General features: G+C 41.2%; 1 protein-coding gene across 2 annotated transcripts in view; it reads right to left on the bottom strand.

Annotated features, from left to right (window-relative positions):
• The window catches only part of ARMH3 (armadillo like helical domain containing 3), a 772,183-nt gene that overhangs the window by 329,298 nt on the left and 420,173 nt on the right, over positions 1-22,712 (bottom strand). For both annotated transcript variants that reach the window (XM_085606447.1, XM_085606449.1), the window contains one exon: positions 10,096-10,165. In XM_085606447.1, coding sequence (XP_085462573.1) covers positions 10,096-10,165 — 70 coding nt within the window. The remainder of the gene's footprint in view (positions 1-10,095; positions 10,166-22,712) is intronic.

Below are 22,712 nucleotides of genomic sequence, written 5' to 3'. Positions count from 1 at the left end.
ATGGGTTCCCAAAGATTGTCCTTATATAATACGACAGGTGACTGAGGCTTGGGAACAGGCAGTTGTGCTGGTTCTCCGCAGGGCACCGTATGCTAGCCCTCTGGTGGTTGAGGGCATTTCAGAATATTCAGGCGACTATGGACATTTCGAAGTGGTACGAGGGAGGATGCGAATCAGTGGGAGATCTCTACCAGAATGGAGCCTCTCCTACATATGACCTGGAGATGCATGCGTCTATAAATGTATTGGAACCGGGTGGTACAATGTCTTCGAACAGCAACAGTGGTGCGCATCAAAGCCTCCATAAAACAAAATGTACTAGGCTTACTCCCAACGCCAAAGAAGGGACACGGATAAGACACGGATAAGACACAAATTTGTAATGCTGGGTCTCGTCCTGGCAAAGAGACGGATCTTGATCCACTGGATCTATCTGGCACCCCCCACATGTGAGAAATGGAAGGATGACATACGTGAGTGGGAGTGGCAGAGGAGTGTCGCCTTAGGGCAGTAAGAGTGGATGAGAACGCAGAGAGAGAATTGATAGACTGGAGACAAATGTTAACAGAAGTGACTGCAGCAATAGTACAAAGTGATAATGAAACTGCACACACCATGCCATCCACCCAGAACTCACCGACACCCAACGCAGAAATAGACTAATAGCCCTCTTACACAAGCTTTAAACTAGATTTTTGCCAATTGTCAGATCACCCATATAACGAACAGTGATGTTTACCAGTTGCTGCCAGGATGGGTAGGTATTTCCTTTTTACAAGTGCCCTTTATGCTTATGTTTACTATTTAAACTCAAAGCACACTGCAATATACAGTAATCCACCTCACGTTCGGTGATGGTAATGTAAAGTCATGTGATCAATTAACCACAACAAAAGGATTGTTATGATGCAAAAGTATATATATGACAAATGTTAATGATGTCCTCTGATGCAGTGCTTTCAATAAAAACAAGTTGAAAAAAAGTGCTTGTCGTTTGGTGTGATAATACAATTCAGTGATATCCTTGCAACATCCAAAACCTTCCTCTTGAAAATCCAATGCTAAAGAAAAGCTAGCATAGGTGGTACATCTTTCACAGAACTGAAACCTACTTTCTGGAACATTCTTTCAATTTAAGGACAATTTCCTGGTTGTCGTTTAGGAAACATGCTGAAACATCAAAAACCTTAAAAGTGAATGTGTGTCCTAGAACTCAGAGTTATTATAGTATATACACCTCAGAAAATACTACATGTGGCTATAGAGAAAGCCATGTGGGACATGTTCGAAAATGGCTGTTAAATGTCATGGTACTTGCATGCGACACAGTGTTTGTGTACTTTGTGACACATGCATGCACATAAGTCACAACACTTGACTGACATTTTTATATTTGCAGTCCTAAAATGGTCAATGGACATGTTAGAACGGTAAATCAAAATGTTAAAATAGAAAATTAAAGTGCACGTCGAGCGTACAAAAGCACTTGTCAGCTGCAGAGCATGAAACCGCTGCTAGAGGGATTGGGAGCGGGACTGGAGATGGGTTGGACAGGGAGCATCAAAGGATTTTAAAAACATTAATGTTGTGGGAGGATATAAACTTATCCAATCAGAAAACTGCGAAATTGAAATGCTCCCTGGTGGCACAAAACACAAAAACAGAGAGAAAATAATTCAAATAAAAAGCAGACAACTGAGGCAGACAACAAAGTCATCCAATCATGAGCAATGAGCTATCCCAAAACCACTCTCTGTATATATAATTTATTGGACACAACATGTCTGCCTAAACACAGTTAAAGCTGCCTGTAGGAGAGACCTAAAAATGGGTTTAAGTTTCCAAAAATGTAGCAAAATCAGCTTGGGTAAAAGAGCTGCAGGCTGGAAATGTCATAGAAATGTTGCCAGACCTTTCACACTAGTAGCGAGGAACAATCATTAGAAATTAAGATTCAAAACAAGTCTCAAATTTAAAGGAAATGCTTGAATACAGAGCCTGATCTGATGGACAAAGAACAGTACCTGGAGGTATATCTAAGCAGCCATTAAAGAGTTTTTATTAAAAAGGTAACATGGTCGAATTTTACACCTCGTCAAATTATATGTGCAGAAGGAGTTTGAAAAGAAATAAGTATAATAAATAAATACATTGATCGCTCTAGATCAAAAAAGTCTAGTTCTATCACCCATTGTGAGGCAAATGATGAAAGAACTGCACATTTCAGACCTAGTGTAAGTTATGGCACAATGTCATATAGACAGGAAAAAAAATATAGGAGATGACATTTACGTACAGCTCATAGTATAACACCCTGTACACATAAAACCAGATTTTTCACCTTAGTCACTGTTAATGGGCTTAGGCCGGTGACCCGGAACCATATGTTTTATCACTAATCTTTTCTCATACCATACAGTGTAAGCTCTGTCTTTTCAATATTCAGTTTCAACCAATTACCTGCCGCCTACAAGTAGTCTGCCGTCAGAGTGGTCTGGAACAAAAGCGGAATTTTGAAACAAATGTTTCCTGGCTAATGTAGTCCGCAACCAACAACATATAAAAACAAGCATTTGCAATGCAATCGGTCTCGCCTTTGGGACCTTATAAGAATTTATCCATGCAGCACATTATACTGGGCACTGCGCAGCTACTGTTCTTTAACATGGAATTCTTCCCAAAGTTTGGGGTTGCTTAAAGCAACATATTTGAGGGGAGAATGAATAAGGTATTATTTTTTTTTCACCTGTTCAAAATGTCGAGCGTCACCGGTGATGGAATGTATCAGATAGGGCAAGCTGATAGTGAGCGTGAGAGAGCTTTAGCGAGAGTGTGTGTCTGTGAGGGTGAAACTGTGTGTGAGAGAAGGAAGGGGTGTATGAAAGCATGTGGAAGAGAAATGTGTGTGTGAGTATAAATTGGGTGTGTGCGTTTGAGAGAAAATGTGTGCATGCAAATGTGTTTGATAAACAACTTAAGAAGCAGTTCACTTATAGGTCTAGATAGGAAAGTGTGGTGTCTGAGAAAGAGAAAGTGTGTGTGAGTGTGTGTGTGAAAGAGGGTGCGAGAGAGGTGAAATTGATAGGAGTGCAGCAAAAACGAGGCAAAAGCAGGAGAGAGCAATGCAGCAACACAGGAGAGCTGGGCAATCTGAAACTTGACAGCTCTCTCAGATTTTGCAACGTTCGGAGTTTGGGAATTATGGTATAGTCCAATGGGGTAACGTGAGCTATATGAGCGGAAGTGACTGGCTACGAATTAACTATAGTGTCGCTGAAGTCACTAGCTGCCCTCTGCTAAACAGACGTTCACACATGCAAGATGTTTTAACCAAAACATAAGGGGATGTGTGAGAAAACCACATAGTGAACAAATCATGTAATATCTGGTCTGTTAAAAGCAGTTTCAGGAAAAACCATCGATCAAATATAGCACCTTTGCTATCCTTATTAATACAATACTTTAGATGGTGTAATTTTATTGCTGAGGTAACCCAGAATCCGTAAAAAACAATTTGTTCATTCTGTTTGGTCGATGCTAGGCATTTTTCACCTCAAGATGGTGTGGCACTTTTTATAAGAACCCGTCTTGTTTCCTGCTCTCCTACAGTCAGCATAGGCAGGATAGCTGACTGTGGGGGGTAAGCAGGGACACGTGTGCCGGATCGTCTACACAAACTGCCTCACATTCACAGGCGACATGGTGATCTTGTTCTGTGTGTTACATGTTTAATGTGACAGTATTGTTTCACATGCGCATCAAACAATTTTGCGAAGATTTTTGTTTGAATGCATCAGCCTATTCTACCAGAAGCAACAAATCTTCACAAAAGCTGTCCGATCCGTACTGACAGTAGCAGCCCAGGAACGCCATGAGAAGTGAGTAGCAGCAATTAAAGTGGAAGCGGGGAAAAGCAACTAATAAAAGGCACAGGTAACACGCCTAACATATATTAAAGAACAGCGTCCCGCAAGTGGTGTGCGCACGCTGTAAGGAAAAAAACAGCAATCTCAGAGGGGTGATGGGGGTTGGCACAGTGAGACAAGCCTAACATAAATTTAACAAAAGAGAACATGCAGCGTGCGTGTCGCTGCTCATTCCCGCGGTAATACTAGCTGCGATGCTTTTAAATAAATATATTATGTTGTGTGCAGTCAAGATAGAGTTAACAATCATTGGTATATTCCCATAAAAATAAACCATTAGGTTCTACTGTTTCAAGGACATAGGTCATGGCTACCATGGCGCAGCACCCCGAAAGGAGGATGATGGGGTGCTCGGGGTAACTGAAGCGCTTTATGTCCACCAGTCCACCAGGTAGGTGAGCACGGTGAAGTGTGTCGAGGCGCAGCACAGCACCGACCAGATGCCAATGCAAATGTGCGCAAAGTGCAACTCCTCGGCTGCGATGTAGATGAGGCCATAGGAACACCAGGACTGGCAGGGGGAGCCACAGTCCTCCCCCAGAAAGTGGTAGCCGACGTAGGCGGGCACCCGCACCGCCTACGGGCAGGAGAAGCGCTCGCCCGTGCCCCCACTGCAGAGTAGAGCAGCCCACGCCGCCTCCTTGCGGGCTGCTGGTTCACAGCTCCTGTGGCGCCGCACAGGGCGTGCTGCCCACCTCCAGCTCAAAGGTATTCTGAGCCACACAGTGCTCGCCGGCCCTGTGCACCGGGAACTTCTCGGCGTACAGTGTCTCAGGCCACTGGAAGCCAAACATGTTCCTGAGCACCGCGCAGCCCTGGCGCGCCTGCTCCAGCACCGTGCATACTGGCAAGTACATGGAGCACAGGAAGAAGCGCAGCTCGGACGAACACTGCACCTTCACCAGCGGGTAGAACTGGCTAGCACCGTGCACACCGGCACGTACAAGGAGCACAGGAAGAAGTACAGCTCAGACAAACACTGCAACCTCACCAGTGGGTAGAACTGGTTAAATAAAACAAGTGCGGTGCGCTCGCACTGCAAGGAATGTCAGGTATGCAGCTGGCACCCACACACGCTGCTGCTCGCTCAAGAGCTCCCTAGGCCAGAGGAGAGAGAAGGCGGGACATGCACCTGCCTTTGGCCAATTGCGGGATGTCTTTCTTAGAAAGACGCAGGCACAGGCCAATAGCGTGTGAGCACAAAAAAAAAGCTCACGCACGAGCGTGTGCTCCGAGTTAAAAGTCCTTACTAGAAGCCTCGCAGCGCAGCATATGTGCGCTGGCTCAGGCGAGACCTAAAAACAAGGCAACATGCTTTCTCCATCTATGCACCCAGGATGTGGAAAAATATCCCTGTATCCATCAGGACTGCTCCAACGCTGTTCTAATTTGGGAAAGAGTTGAAGACTCACCTCATTAACGACTACTATGTCACAATGCAATAAGAGTCCACAACTCAGCTTCTTTTCCTATAACTCGCCGCCTTTAAGCTTAGTTTTGACCATCTACAGCGCCACGCTGGCTAGGTTCATGCAGTAGAAATAACATTTATATACATATATAAATGCAGAATCCATACCTTAATGGGGGTAATTTCCTTCCCCAATATGGTATGACAGCCCATACCTCAAGTTTAAATAAAAGGTTAAATCCTTAAAACACAATTGTTTGAGGTGTATTACAATTCGAAACACAGCCTGGCATAAGTATTATTTTTTATTCTAGGTGAAAATAATTTAGCTATGGTATTGACTATCATAATATTGTGAATTTAAGTATATATGGATAGGTGTAGAATAAACAGACTTAAATATAAGTATGCATACATTTTATATATACACAAGTTAAAGGTACTTTGATGTGGAGTTAAGAATAGTAATTCTACACTTAACTATATATATTAACACAGAAGACACAGGGTATGGGGCATCAGTGACTGCACCTATCCGTTAATTGGGTTATGATAACTTTCTTCAGGGTGCCAAGGACCTGAGGTTCAATACCCCTACGCCCCCTATGGAGAACTCCAAAGAATTCTTTAAACAAACAAAAATATCCGGCACTCCACTCAATATCAAAACATGTTATAATTAACAAACTTTCAGATCAAATTAGCAGGTCTTGTGTAACTTTTCTTTATTCAAAATCTTCTTTAAAAGGAAAAGACAGACAACGCGTTTCGTCCCTAAGGCCTTCTTCAGGGCCAATACATTTCCAATTAATCTGTTTCTATTTTCGTAAATAAGAAAACTTGTGATACGTCATTCTCTCCCAGAAAACCTCCTATATTGCGAAAACTCAGTTAAGTCGAGAGTTGTTTTTAGTCCCAAACATCAGCAGCATTATTTGTAATATATTCGATTTCAACATCCATTAGTGGTGGAGGTGCAGCATTTAGCCTATCGCGATTTGGGAGGCCAAGTCAATTCATGTCCGTATCGCATCCGTCGTGTAGGTTTTCCGTGATGTCTACACTTAACTATATATACTTAAATATATGATATTGTGGTAGTCGATATTCTGGCTATATTTTTGAATGACAATATTTTTTTGCGCACAATATTGTAACATATAACATCAGTGAAGGTATTGCCATTGAGCATATGGTAAAAGATTAACTTTCGTCTTCCATGAAACAATAATTGGGTAAACAAATGGGACTTCATGGCTCTTGGGAGATAAATGCACTTAGCAGTGCCTCAAGATATTAGAAAATGTCTACCATATCAGTGAGAGGTTGTTAGACATTGAGACTGTGAAAAGGAAATCACATATGTTCTACACCAAGAGGCTAATTACGATGTCGGACGGACTTAAGTTGGCCTGACACCATATCGGTCCTGGGACTGACGGACCTCTGGTCTGCGGTCCTGACCGCCCAATTAGGATGCAACTGAACATTGTTCGGTTATATTTCTACATTTCCCTATGGGAGCATTCATTACAGCCGTTAACCGGCCGTAATACATGCTCCCATAGGGAAAAGGGAGGTGCTGTTCATCCGTAAATCGGCCATAAAACATGCTCCCATTGGGAAATGTGAGGTGCTGCTCATCCCTGCACACTGTGGCAGGCACCATAAGGTGTCTGCCACGGGGTGCAGGGATCAACAGGGGGGCACAATAGGTGCCCCCTGACCACCAACCAGAGGCCGCGCACCCAAGGGGGCCCTGCTGGGGGCCCCCAAACACGCATTCCGACATGGTTTCCCTGTAGGACAGGCCGGCATGGAAACCATGCTGGAAACCATGCATCTTAATCTCAAGGGCGGAAAGGCTCGCCCTTCGGGATTACAAGCCCATTCTGACAGGCGGGCGGGCTCCTTGAGTCCTTCGGAAGCCAGCTGGAATGACCAGCCAGTTTAGTTTCCGACTGCCAGCATTGTAATGTGGCTGTCGGAAAGTAAACAGAGGAGCCCATTACGATGCGGGCCGGAAGGCTCGGATCGTCGGTCAGAGCTTTTACGGGCTGCATCGTAAATGGCCTTCAAGTGTATCTCCAACATTCCATTTATGTGTTGGGAATGCATTCAGTCTCTATCTGTTTAAGGAACAAATGGTCTGTGTTTCTCTGAGAAATGAAAGGTCCAAAATGTGTCACTGAAACCTGAAAGGTGTGATCTCTTGCAGCCCTGCCAATGCTGGCCTTAAAAGCAAAAGACCTTCTCAAATAGAACAAAGCTGTTAGTATGTCCCGGTTTTGACATCTATGTATAAGGTGTTCAATGAGATCTACCTTACCTTGAACTTGTTTGGTAGAAACTGTAGATAAGGCAATACAGCTTTTATGTGCTTTTACTAGGATTCCTTGCCTCTTTTTTTGTATGTATGGCCACATAGTAAACGCATCACTAACACTCTTTCAAGCTATGGTCTACATTTTGTAGCATACACATCAGCTCATTGCCCATGGAAAAAAGATCCAAATAGTACTGGAAGCAAAACCGACACTGATTCATGCCTACATTTGTTACGGGAAAAGTTAGTTACAAAATTACCAATTTGGTGACACGTGTTCATCATGTATATGGATGTAAACTATTCAGACACTGTTCAATATTTATTTTCATATATTTCGTTTGAACTCCCTAGCAATGAAAAATAACAGCACACATAGCTACTATTACAGAAAGATAATACATTCATTTCTTGCAAATTTGAACATGCAACATGATTTCCCCCTTAATTACTTTCTTCTTTCTTTTTAAAGCTTTGAAGCATGTATACCTGAGTATGTCCTTTGCCTGCATAGCATATCTTATCCTAGTATTCTTGGCCGTATCTCAACTTCCTTGTCCCAAAAGGAGACAACAAATTATGCCACAGCACACACATCTTCTAAACAATAAAAGTGCAGTTTCTCCTACAATACACACATTTTTAAATGTCACGTCTTAGTCCAAATGGACTGTTGATCAGCCAGCACTGTAGTTTCATAATTCCTAAAGGATATCTGACAGTACATAGAGAATTCATCCGTACGTTGATCAATTTCATATGCCTATACTTTATGTTCAGTGTGAGAATTCCTCCCAGTCTCGAAACCGGCAAAGAATAATTAGTACTTATTATGTAAGGAATTCAGACAAGACGCAGTTGAGTGCTTGTGATTTCCTATTGTGTGTTTGTTTTACTGCAAGTTACATTTCTGTTCCTGACCGTGCCATGTCTAGCTGTGTTGTGGCTTTAAGAGAGCAATCCTAAAGATAGTTATTCTCCTACACAAAGGCATACTGCGCTTTATAAAATGTGCTTGAGTATTTCACTAAAACCTCAGTGCCTCAGTTATTTGACCCATTTCAACTACAATGGCCTTACATATTTTTTATAGCTATTACATGCTGCAACCCCTCCTTGTTATTCATCGAATGGACTATGTCAACTATTTCCCCACCTTGTCAATCAATTCATAAATGACCTTTTACAGGACAGTAGATCTTGGGGGTCCATTTTTTCTGTCTTCAATAGTCCCTTCTCCTATATTAATTAATTCTCTTTTCTCTGCGCATTACTCCGTTTTTAACTTGTACATCCTACAGTAGTTTTGACCAAGCACAGACTTACTGTTCAACTTAAAAGCGATTTTGTATTCAGACCAAAATCAATAACTACTAAAACATCTGCCAAATAAACAGGATCTACTCTCCATTTCCTTGGGACCTTTACTCTTGTCATTTAAATTATTTCCATACAGAGGAGTTGACCACTTGTGAAGTGATAGGCATATTGCTTTCTAAAGCACAGGGCATTTCATCATAAGGAGGAAAATGCAGGAGAATTGAGCTGCTGGGGAAAAAAAGCAATATCTCAATTGTGTTTGAAACATCATCCAGTGCTCATGCCAATGTTGCCACTTTAGTGGTTTTGTTCCCTGTACCATAGTGCATCAAAAATAGATGCCTCTGCAAGCTGCACTCCCAAAATTCATCTTTCACAGCTTGTCCCTTGACCATCCAGCATGAACAGTCTGGTTCGCCCAGCCAAAGCAGTCAATTTTCACCAAATTTTATAAGGTGCCCAACAACCAAGAACAATATTGACTTCCAAACTTTCTCTTTCTGTTGATGGATGCAACTTTAGCTCCCATCCACCTACCTCAACAATTCAACACATAATGCGGATCCCACTTTTATTATAAAAAATCAGGCAACCTTCACTTAATGCTCTTTATAAGCCTGACTGCAGTGTGGTTACTATATAAAACACATAAGTAAACGTTAATATGTCCATCAGTTCATTCATTTAGTTAATATTTTCAGGAAGTTGCTTCCTTTCATCAGTTGAGTTGGAGGTTATAATGCTACATTAGTCACGATATTTTTTGTTTGTTTTCAGTCATATGATGCATGAAATTATAACACTAGTTTGGTAAAAGTAGAAGCCTGTGCCTCACGCCCCTTCCTCCAACTAAGTTAGGCAGAGTCAAAATGGGTTAGGCGTCAATCACAAATAGGCACTGGACCCTACTTGCCGTACATGTGGTAAGTGTGCCATTAACAAGGCTTGGTATTTTCAATTGGAAATACCAATTGTGCCTGATATCTTATGCCCTCATCTTGGTGAATATGGGTACCTTTGCTGTGGCTGTCACTCAGCTATGGGTCTCTCTTATTTCCCATAAGTATAGCTATGATAGGATGCAAAATGAGATCATAGTCATTTTCACTTACCCAGCACTGCACATACGAGAGGCCGACAGGGAAGGTTCTTGTCAGCTGTTTTCTTCCTGTGTCTCATTGGCTTCAAACACAGAATAACCAAACAAAAATCAATGAATTGTTTCATCTTTCAAACAGACATTTAAGACATCCTAATGATAATTGATAAGCTAAATTTCTTTCCTATTAAGATTTCCCGTGACGTGTGAAAGTGAACACAACTACTAAAATGGAAATAGCTCAAAACCTTCACATAAAATATTAATCCATGTTTTACATACAATAGTCTTGTTTTTTCGAATGACAAATGCTTTATCGTTTTCAAATAGCCAGCCAGAAGTGAGAAAATAATACACTGTGTGTGAGATTTATTAATGATCAAACTGTCCCAATATGAGCCCATATCATCTAATTTGAAACATAAAAATACATGACTAAAGAGACACAGCAGTGAACCACAATGATGGAACCTTATTGTAATACTTCACATTAGAACAACAATAGAAAAAAAGAAAGCCTTCGACAAATATGACATAATGTTTAAGATATAACAAAACTCTGCGCATATAAAACAACGTGGGGCCAGTTATACAGCACCTTTCCACACATGACAAAATGTGTGGGACCATGTAAAGTCACCATCTCATTTTAAATGTTTCTATGTCCATTGCTGTGCCTTGCTTAGTTCTTCCAGCCAATTGGCCACACTTAAATTGATGACATTTTTAATTTGCAAAGATTCCTCCTCTGGCAATAGCCAGTGGTTGAAGTGGGTAGAATCTATTGGGAATGGCATTCCCAGTTTTTTTTAAATCACATTTTGCAGTAACAGGATCCTGAACTTCTTGTTACCTCGTCCCAACATTCTCTGATCCCACCCCTATTGCACTCATCATAGTTTCCACACTTGTTTTATGAACTTCAACCTCTGGAAACAGCAGTACATTTTCAGTAAAAGGCTATGGCACCCACATTCAAATGAGATCATGTTTTATGTACCCAGTACCTGCAAATGCTAAGGAAAGAATAATCTGTGGTTCACAAATTACTTCCAATTTACGAAAGATCTTCCAAAAGTTGTGCAGTTTGGGGCTGAGCCACACTGAATACTTTACAAGCCGAACGACTAACTGACAATGCCCCACATGCCGGAAGCAGACACCGTATGTGTCCAGAACAGTATCAATAATATTTTACAATGAACTGTCGACACGGCAAACATCTTTGCACCTGTCAACTGGTATCCGAAATGTGAAAGGGTTCAAAGCCAAACCAAAGAGATCTTTCATACGCAGGAATGTTCCAGGTCTGGCTGTGGAAAGAACCATGGGAAATTCCTTTACCTGAAGATACTGTTGAGTTTAGGATCTTGCAGTTTATAAATTCTTGTGTGGCAGGCTTCAATTTTGAAGAACCACCAACATTCAGCTAATGTGCAGATGGTGTTGACTCCGATATTGTGTTCAAGGCCGAAGTTGGAAGCTTTATGTCCATCTGTGAATAAAACTTCAGGGTTGACTTGAAGGTGGATCAGGCTTTGAGAATGAGGAGGTGGTGCACGGCAGACACTGTCAAGAGTTGACGTGATGCTGATCACAGCCAAGGGAGCTGAATGCTGCAAAGTCCTGAGCTGTTTAAATAAGGACTTTACAGTTTGGGTAACAACATACCTTAAATCTAAGATATAATAACAGCAAAAAGTATCTAAGAATCCGGGAAGAAACCAGGGCAACTCAGGATCCTGCATCTGTGTAGGGGAAGAAAAGGAACCAACATCACATTTGCATGAGGCATCATATATTTGGATGATGCATACTTCTGCAGACGTTGTGAGGTACCACTGCTAATGCTGACATTTGGTGGTGCTGGCTCCACATTGCTACAGATAATTTTCCAGAACCAGGTCGGCACTTGAGAAGTGGTTCATGTAAAGAATCCATGAGAACAAATATTCAATTAAAATCTTACCGACACATAGAATGTGCAATTCACATTTACTGTAGAATAGTCTATATGAGCAGAAAAAATACATCTGTGAAACAACAGGGACATCAACCTTATTTGGTTCACTATCTCTCCAAAGACTAAGAAGGACCAAAGGCAAAAAGGAGCTGATACAAACTAATGCAACTCAGCTGCGTTCCAAGTCACTGACTAGTGTGAACATCACTCATGTTAACCGTAGAGGTGGGTGAGCCACTGAAAGCTTGAGCCAGACTTGAGCAAAATGCCTTGCTCTGGTTCAGCTCGACGTCCTCTGCGATCCTCGAGCCCAAAACAAGCTGAGCTTTCATCACAACGATATTGGCTACTGGCAACAGCTGCTGACCATGCATCATCGGGAGCCGGGTTCCAATACCGGCCTCCACTATGCATCCTGTGAATGTTGGCGATTCTCCCTGTGCCCAGAAAACAGAACATGTAAGTATTCTGTATCTGCTTTGAAGCACAGTTATGCTCTTGGGCAAGGTCTGTGCTATGAAAAACTGCCCAATATAACATGTGGACTCTGTCGATCACAAAAACTCTAATCTTATCCTCCAAACATTAAGCACACTGCATTAAACTATAATTGCAGAAAGAGATAGCAGTCTAGTGGACAAATTGCAGAGTTTGAAACTGGAATATCCAGAATCAATCCCAGCATCTCTGCTTCACGAAATTGGGTGATCCTAGGCAGTGCTGGAATTGGATACAATTTACTCTGAGGAACCCATAAATTGGGGTGTCAAGGTGTGGCAAAGGAAAGAGTGTGGAGTCAGAAGGGGCGGAGCTTGAAAAGCAGAGTCTGGCAGTCAACGTATACATTTAAAAACAACTGCAGCAAATAAATTGGCAAGAAGGAGAGATATGACGGCAAATCTGTTCTAACTTAATTGGTTACAAAGAGGCTGCAGTGTAAAATATCTTACATGGTTAGGAGAGCTGCTGCTTAGATCCTTGTGTGCCCAGCACACATTTTCAAGGAATTATAATAACGGTAAGATAATGCTGGTGATTAATGCAGCTCTGGAATAGTTCTATTTTTTGTGTAATCACAGTTTTTAATCTGAACGTAGCCTGGAGGGTTAATGTGCCTACTGCAAATCATATTGTGTAACATGCAGATCACAGATATGTATTTTTTGTAGATAGGTAAGTGGGCTACTGCTTTTGCCACTGAAATCAGTTTGTTACTTCCACTTCAAAAGTTGCAATCCTTCTAATATATAGCACAGTGATCTATTCACAGGCATCACGATGATGCATGTGAACAGTAAGTGATGGGTTTAGATCCTTATTATTTTTTTCAATCTGTTACAATTCTAAGATTGCAAAGAAAGGCTCTTCTGGGATTTAATAAAGTCTTGTTAGTACTGACAACCACAATCACTCCTTTACGTTTTATATACTGACTTTGTGTTTCTCCAGACTGTTCACTCTTAACATACAATGTATAAAAATATGAATGATATGCGATTCTTACACCTTATACACCTCATTTCATTAAGTAATATTTCCTATACATTGATTTACATACTTGTACGATTCATTGTGTCTCTATGTGTGATGTAAAGCACGCTGACACCCTACTCTGGGAGGAGTAGTGTTATAATACAACTAAATAGAAAATGATTTAGTACATGCAATTAAAATCATTATTAGAGTAATTGATCATACACACAGGAAAATTGTGCATCCTTACAGTGCATGCACATCTCTTACATAGGGGGTTTGAACAAAGTAAAAAACGTGCCTCTAAGTCATAGTTTCTCTAAAGTACTTGTGAAGTGATAGACTGTGCGCCTTTGTTTACTTTCATTCCATTGGTATCTAGATAATAGACTCCAGTTAACTCCCAGTGAGGGTTATAATTGAAAAAAGAAGGGCTGATGGCCCTTTAAATTATGCCATTGTTGTGGGCCTGGATGGAAGCGAGAATAAGAAAGCCCCCTTGCTGCCTGCAGACAACATGCAGGAGCTGCTGAATTGTGCCCAGGTGTCGGAAAATGACACCAAGCAAATTCAGCATATTTACCCACATCGGCTGGCTACCAGAATTAGCTGCCGGAACCAGGATCCGTCGTGATCCTCCTACTTTTCAGCACTGGCGTTAATAGTGTTCATAATTGAAAATTTACACCCAATGGAAGGATACTTTTGTAAACAATATTCAGGATGCAATTATTAAAGTCAGTGATATTTACATCAACAATAGTCTAACATACAACCACCTCAAGTATCTCACGTGTAGTAGCTAAAAGTGAATGGCAATAATGCAATAAAAATTCATCCCACATAAATTTAAAGTGTCACCAGAAGGACTGTCCCCAGTACTCTAAACAGATGGAATAATTGGTGACCCCAGAAGTGTGAAAGGCAATGGTCTGGGGAACACAAGGCTTCGAACACAAGCAACAGCTTCATAAAGCTATGGTCAGCAAGGTGGCATGATTCTGCCCAGTGTTCCCAAGAAATGGCTGCTATAAACAGACCTGCCACAAGATGCTCTAAACTCTACGCAGATGCCACCTCTGCCAGTGGGTAGACAAATGCTACGCATGTACGCGACTCTCACAATGGTCAACGTATACATTTATTTTTTCATCTGTTGCAAACAAATTGACAACAAGGACAAATGTGACACCAAATCGGTTCTAAGTTATTTAATTGATAACAAAGAGGTTACATTTTAAAATATCTTACAGGGTTAAGACATCTTATGCAGAGATCTGTGTGTCCCCCCCCACATCCACTAGGAGAAAAGTACCAGTTCTTCAGGGTTAGCAATTTTTTATTTTGCAGAAAATATAAATAAATTAAAAAACATCCAGAGTGGACAAACAAGACTTGGTGGCAGTATGACAACTTTTTCACCGCATGTAGTCTTAACCCGTCAGAAGGACGTTCAGCTAAAATTCCCCTCCAAAGCAGTGTAGAACTCTCGATTTGATGGGTAGACTGTAGCCAGATAGGCAGAGTAGGGACCTCCATCGAATGGTGTAGTCTTCCATCTGTCATTTGTAAATAACCTCCCTGAGAGTATCCAAAGCACACGTACGCCTTCTGCATTAATCAAATGCAACCATATTTCTTAACTTTAACAAAATGTAGTCTAAAAACAAATGTCTTTTAAAAAAATAAGTTCTTGTCCATTATAAATCCACAGCCAGAGAATAGGAACAGAAATTCAGCGGTTAGACAAGCTCCACACGTGGCTATTAGCGCAGCTGGTTTGCACTTTACAGGTGCATAATATAAATGAAACTCAACCACACACAAGAGCTTTCCATCTCAGACCTACTCCCCTAAGAGATTGCCTACTTTCACAACAGTTCACATACTTACAGACACAAGATCTTACAAACAAATTTGAATGACAGACCTACCAACTTACACAGTGCCACAACGTGCCACTCAATATTGGTTCCCTTAACACATTCACATGGTGAAAAGCCAATATCACATAGTGGCAGGGAAGGTGAGCTGCAAACCCCAGCCCTGAGTGGGTTTTATATAACTAGGGCGAAACCGGTCCTGGGTTGCTTGTGTTCTGGTTCAGGAAGGAAGTGGCTTGGCTGTTTGGACTGTTCCCACTGAAGCAGGGTCAGAACTGATTTGCATATAGTTGGGTCCAAACTGGGCCGGCATGGTGTGTAGAATAACAACGGATTGGGTGGCGGCCAGAGCGATAACCAGTGGCGGAGATTATTTCAAGCATTCCATCCATCACTGTTTTGTATACTTATTGAGGGTTATGAAGGGATGTGAAAAATTCCCAAGACATCTGCAGCCTTAGCCAGCTTTTTATGTTTTTTGAAGCCGGGGGGTGGGGAGGGAGGGTTATTAGGGAGAGGCATTGGTGTTTCTCAGGACGTTCTTGGCATAAAGCCTCACTCCCTCCCAGGCCACGCCCCCCTCCCCACCATGAAAAAGTTTGGAGGAAGTTGGCAGATCTGGAATGAGCTGCACCCACCCAAGACACCCTAAATACTTTAATGTAACTTAGACATTTATAATGTGCTGCTGCATTTATGAAAATTAACATTAAAAGTTTAAACTGGACAAAACACTGCACTTGACTCCACTTTTATGTATTCTGTATTGTATTCAAATTAAATTGTAGAGGTATTAAAATGCACCAGATTGAATTAGGATTGAAATTGGTTATTAGTTACATCGTACTGGGAGTGGTTGAGGTTTTTAAAGCACAAGTAAAAGGGTTTCTTTTGACAAGTAACTGCATCTTAGGTTTATGTTCAAATAAGAACAATATTTTACAATACTATTATTCATTTTTAAAAGAGAGTATCTCTTTTTAGGAGATTCTTTTCTTTAACAAAACATTAAATTAGAAACAATGTACAGACAAATCAATAAAACCACCGACTGTCAATCCTGCCTAATCAGACGACTATCACCCAAGAATCTTAAATCAAGGTAGAAGTGCTCTTCAGACATGATCACCGTAGATAATTGATGAGAGCAAGTGTTATATTTGATAATATCTTTAACAGTGGAGGCAAAACACTGTTGTAATTTTGAGGAGGATGTGACTGAAACAAACTTTTGATCGGGGATCATATGCAAATTTATACTGATCATTATACCTTCTAAACTATCACTGGTTGCAAAAGTTATTACACCCCTAGATAGAGTAAATTAATCATGTGTAAAGGTCTTCAGGGATGAAAAACTAATGCATCCTTTCACACAATCTTCAGGTGTCCAACTGTTTACGTGCTAATCATGGTCCCCTTACAAAGTATATTTCTTGAATCTAAACTTAAAAGGTTTTCACATTAAATTGAACATCATATAGACCATGTTTATGAGTGGGCGGGAGAGGAGTGAGTAATTTACTGCACCCAGTAAATATCACTACTCCAGAGTGCAGTATTTACCGGGTACGGTAAAAACTCATATTGCAAACTGACACTTAAAAAATGGGGAATTACATGTGAAAACAAGTACCTACAGCACCTCTTTTTGCATGTATCATTTATTTGTAAACTTTAGTTGAAGTTTTTAGCAATTAATGAGAAATACCAACATCAATCATACATCAATCACGTACATGTTGTATTCATGAGATGATCGATTCCATTCTTGATTGATTTCACCATACCAGGCGGTATCTCAGGATATTAATTTTCTTACTATACAGCATGTTAGAATCGATCGCAACAGAAACTTATTAAAAGTTAATTCCAAACTGTAAAAACTTTTCAGGTCACAAATAAGACATGGCTGTAGTGTTCTAAACATAATAACAACACCATGTCCTTTGAAGAAAGGAATAATAGCAATAGGCAAGGAATGCAGGAGGACATTTAACATAATTTAAGTACGAGTTTTAATGGACTAGTCGGAAAAAGTTGTGTGCTATCTTTGGTGAGCAAATGATGACAGAGGGACCTGCAACTTGCGCTGCCTAGTTGCAGGATGTACTGAGGTCGAGTAGGTATCGGACATTTCATTGTAATAGGCAAGATCGTTCAGCCAGTCCATGTGAAGTAGAGGAAGGCATTCAACCAGCGCATCACCACCAATCCCTTCACCAACATCAGGGCAACGGCCACATACGATCAGAGTGTTCTGGGACAAATCGGCCATGGGACCCAATATAGCAATGAGAGGGAAAGTAGCCCCATGGAGGTTATTTCATTTAGAGAGGTAAACAGTGCAGACCAGTATTTCGTCACAGGTACACCAAGTGTAGAAAATCTGCTTCATTGGCAGAACTAAGTATGCACTTACCAATTTCTGACTCAGATTCAGAATCTACTTTATTCGATTAATACAATATTAATAATAAAACTTACACATACATCACAGTTAAAAAATTCTATAAAAACCAAACAATTCATATTAGCAATTGACCATTTTCCTAGTTCTCAAAGAAGCACATAAAAAGGAAGCGACACAAAAACAGGTTAGAGGATCAGGCAACATTCGTAAAAAATATAAGGCAGTGGGACATTGTCTAAAATCAAGCTTACGTAAAAGAGGAATTAAGAACCTTTTCCGATGATTACAGTACAATTTACAAAAGAAGAAGATGTGCAAATGAGTTTGATCCGAAGAATCATCACATGGGCAACAAGGAAGATCATTACTAGAATAAATACCATTAGGGTGACCCAACATACACGAAATATAATTAACGCGAAATCTTAACAGAATAAATCTGTGCAGCGGGGTTGTAACAAACTCCAGATAGGAGGATATCCCTTCAACCTGCAGTGGGTCCTCCAGGTATTCCCTTATTGTAGGTTTATTATGGAGTGCATTTATTCTCGCATCATTAGCGGAGGCTAAAAAATTGTTTTTTTACACTTTTTTTGAAACCGATACACAATTTTTCGGTGATTCAAACAGACTCCCACAATCTAGAATATGTAAGGTACTTTTCACATACTTTAACCACTGGATATTCTCTGCGTGTTCTAGGGCTAGGCAATCAATTATAATTTCTTGTGTGAGGGCCACAGTATCTCTGGACCATACAGAGTGCCAGAGAAGAATTGGGGCTATCTTGATCTGATCAGTTATATAAGGGACATTTAACTCTTGATGTAATTTAAAATTGGAACAGCTAAAAGGAAGACTCATCATAGATTTCCAGAAGCTAATCTCTATTGTTTGTATCCCCTTTACATTAACGTGTCCCCATACTCCAGCACCATAGGCAGCTACTGCACTAGATTTGGCCCCATAGACCTTCCTTAAAATAGCTGGATTTCTTGTTCCCAATTTTTTCGAAAAGGACTTGAATTGCATTTGTACTCTTTTTGAGCATAATCCCACGATTTGCCACCATATTTAGCCAAGATGTGTGATGGTCAAAGGTCACCCCTAAATAGGAAAATAGGTCTGTCTGTACCACTTTACGATCTGAGATTAAAAAAAAGTGGGGGATTTTTCTGCTTTTTCCCTGCAATTAAAACAAATGACTTCGATTCATTTGTATGAAGATCCAGATTTTTCATGAATTCTACATAATTATTCAACAGTTTCTGGAGCGACCTCCCCGTGCACGCAATTAAAACTGCATCATCTGCATACAATGAAATTGGAATGCGCATCTTATTTATTCTAGGCACATAAATGGCCGAATCGAGCAGTCAAGACTCCACCCCGTTAGTGTAAAGTGAAAACAAGAAAGGTGCAAGAACGCACCCTTGGCGAACGCCTCTAGTGACTGGGAACCATCTGGTGCACTCGCCCTGTTTGCCATACCTTAAACAAGCTTCACTCCTCGCATACAGATGTCTTATGAAGGTGATTATTTCCTGGTCTACCCCCATTTCCCTTATGATCCTACATAGATGTGAATGGGATACACAGTCAAAGCTGCGCTAAGGTCCATGAAGGCCAGGTATAGATTGCCTTGCTTAGCATGGGTGTACTTCGCTATAAGCAGACTCAGGTTCAAACACTGATCTTTGGTACCTCTACCTTTTCTAAACCCATATTGTGCCGGGATCATGGTATTATTTTCCAGAGCCCATGCCTCCAATCTATTTAATAGGACTCTTCCCATGAGTTTGGCCATGCGGTCAAGGAGGGATATTGGCCTATAATTTCTGGGATCAAGTTTATCCCCTTTTTTATGGATTGGAATTAAAAGTGCTTTATGCCAAGACTCAAATTTAGCCATCACCTTAGGGGTAGAGTGAAGGCGGTGTAACATTTTAAATGAGTTATTTTATGACTCCTGTTAAATGGGACCTCTATAACATGCATACAACTACAGTCCCACAACTGTGCATCAGAACTGAACCCAAAACCACCTTCCCCAGTCATTTAGCACCTGGTGTACAAGTTAAACCGGACCCTCTCTGCCTCTGTATACAAGAAGGACACAGTGCTTCCAGGTTGAACCCTGGTAATCAACTCAGTCAGTCCCTCATTTTACTGTGATTTATGCTGAACACCTGCTATAATTGACCTGTAGTGAGGAATATCTATATATAGTAAGACATGCATCAGAAATTTTCCATGAGTTTTCCAAAATTACATTTAAGCAGCACAGGTCCATAAAATGACAGGGGTGGGGTGGGGGTACTAATTAATGGATTATCATAATTCCAATCCGTGTGCAAACTCGCAATGTCAGAATTTAGCACTGTATTTATAATCAAAGCTATAACATGTGAAAATTTTGCACAGCACACACATACATAAATCACCATTAAACTGCCAAGATTGAGCACAACTACGGTCAGTTGTATTCAAACTTGATCAGCCTTCTAGAGTGAACACAGAAACAATTGTACACAACTGCTCTCCCTTCCAAATGTAATCTGCAACACCCATCAGACACATTAATATTCAGAGACTGTAATTTGCAACCTTAAAGATAAAAGTAACACAGCCTTAACATACATTAACAATCAACATCTTAGCATAGAGTTATTTTAAGCTCAAGTCTCTGGTAATTGGCATCTGATCAATATGTGCCAGATTTAATTCCCCCAGTAGTAGTCTCCTTTCCAATTTCATGAATGCAGTACGAGTGTTGTCAATTTTGTGGCAGGCAGTAGCCCCTCGACGATGATGCTGTTTAAAAATATCTGATAAAGATAGTGCCCTTCTGCTTCTTGGACAGTACCACTTTTGTGCTTTGTCCATGTCGTATGAATTTGGAGCTCATTTAAGTTCCTCAAAAAGCATTAAATCACATTAAACTCTGCATGTACCTGGTGAACTCTGACATTTTTACAAATCAGTCAACCATGAGTGACCAAATGTGGTCTAGTTTTGTATTTTGAATGTGACCAAAATCTGCATAGTGACTTGCATGTTCATGGCAGAATATGTTATCTCTGCGGCCCCCCATCTCTGGGATGGGGGTAGTGGGTGGCAAGCGTGAAGCACTGCTGCTTAACAAAACCGGCCCCCAGCAATGCTGCTTTTGTTACTGGGGGGCCGATATTGCAGCATCTCTGCAAAACTGGCCCTGCCCTTCCATCCTCCCAGGCAAATGCCCGATGCCCGCTACAGCCAGTCTGGTCCTGTATACAACCATGACAGAGCGCTTAGGAGGTATGGCATAGGCTACAACAAAATCGCTCACAAATAAGAACACGTTACTTACCCCGGGTAATGCTCTTTCTGGTGGTTACTGTATCTAACCGCAGATTCCTGAAGATCTCCAGCTGTCAGCTTGGATAAAGAAATTAAAAAAGCAGGGCTCCTGTGCGCTACTAGGTGGCGTTGGGTGTATCCACGCCAAAGTTGTTCTACTCCAGAAGTGATGAATGGAGTTGTATATAAGCGTCAACCATACACGCTGAGGTACATTTCTTTTGTAAGCTTGCCAGCACCCTCAGACCCTGAGGCTATTAACAGATTGGAAGAACCAGAGTGCCGATTCCTAAAGTGGGAAATTTTTAGAAGGAAAAGGAGACCATTACACAAAACAGGGAAGTAGAAGGGGAGTCAGAAATCTGCGGTTAGATAGAATATCCCTCAGAAAGTGCATTAATGAAGGTAAGTCACTTGTTTTTCTGGCTGATACTTCTAGTTAGATTCCTCACCTTGTGATTCGATACTAAAGCAGTACCTTCCAAGGTGGTGGGTCTGTGGAATGGCTCAAAACAAAAGGTCCTGCAGGCCAGAACAAGCAATATACCCATCCCGATGGAGCTGAATGTCAAGGCATAGTGCTTTGTGAATGTGTGCACTGATGCTCGCGTAACAAGCTAACAGATATCCGCATGCCAATGCAGTGGTAGCAGTCTTGGCTCTGGTGGAATGTGCCCTCAGACCTTCTGAAGGCTGCTTTTTAAGCTGATGTGTATCAGATCTTAATACAGAGAACTATCCATCGTGAAATGGTCCACTTCTGCTCTGCCTTGCCTGTATTCTGCTCCAGGGAACCCCACAAAGAGCTGATCTTCCAACCGATGTTCCTTGGGATGAAGGCTCTCTTCTTCTTTCGAGGGATGAGGCAGAGCAAATAATGTTGAAAGAGTGATAGCCTGTCTGACATGAAAAGGCATCACTGCCTGCAAGAACACAGCCAGAGTTCTTAACACAAGTTTGTCTCTAAAAATGTAGCATAATGGGCCAGACCGGGAGGGCCTGAAGCTCACCAATGCGAAGCTCTGATGTTATCACAAACAGAAAGACCAATGTCAAGGTCAAGAGGCTTACAGGACAAGTGTGTACAGATTAGGAAAGTGAGAACCAAATTCAAGTCCCAATGTGGCATTACAAAGTGCTCTGGTGGACACATGGTTTTCAAACCTTTAAGAAAACTCCTCACAACATGTGATTTAAACAAAGACGGCAGGTCCAGCAAATTTAAAAAGGCTGAGAGGGCCAACAAGTAACCTTTTACAGTGCCCACTGTAAGTCCTTGTTTGGCCAAAGTTAAAATAAACAATAACACATCTGACACGTTGACCTGGGTCCATATTGCGAGTGCCACACCAAGCCATCAACTCATCTCAGTAACTTATCCCAGTGTCTGACATACAAAGATTTAATGGAAGGCCGTCTGGCTGCCAAGATCACATCAATGACTTTGGAAGGAAGTTCAAAGGAGATCAGCTGCTGCCACTTAATCTCCATGCATAGAGGTGGGATTTGTGCAGGTCAGGTGAAAGACCCTGTCCTGCTGCTGTGACATAAGGTCA

The sequence above is a fragment of the Triturus cristatus genome, chromosome 1_2, assembly GCF_964204655.1.
Source record: "Triturus cristatus chromosome 1_2, aTriCri1.1, whole genome shotgun sequence".
NCBI lineage: Eukaryota > Metazoa > Chordata > Amphibia > Caudata > Salamandridae > Triturus > Triturus cristatus.
Note: the sequence above shows the minus strand (reverse complement) of the source record. Positions and strands in the feature narration are given on the sequence as shown.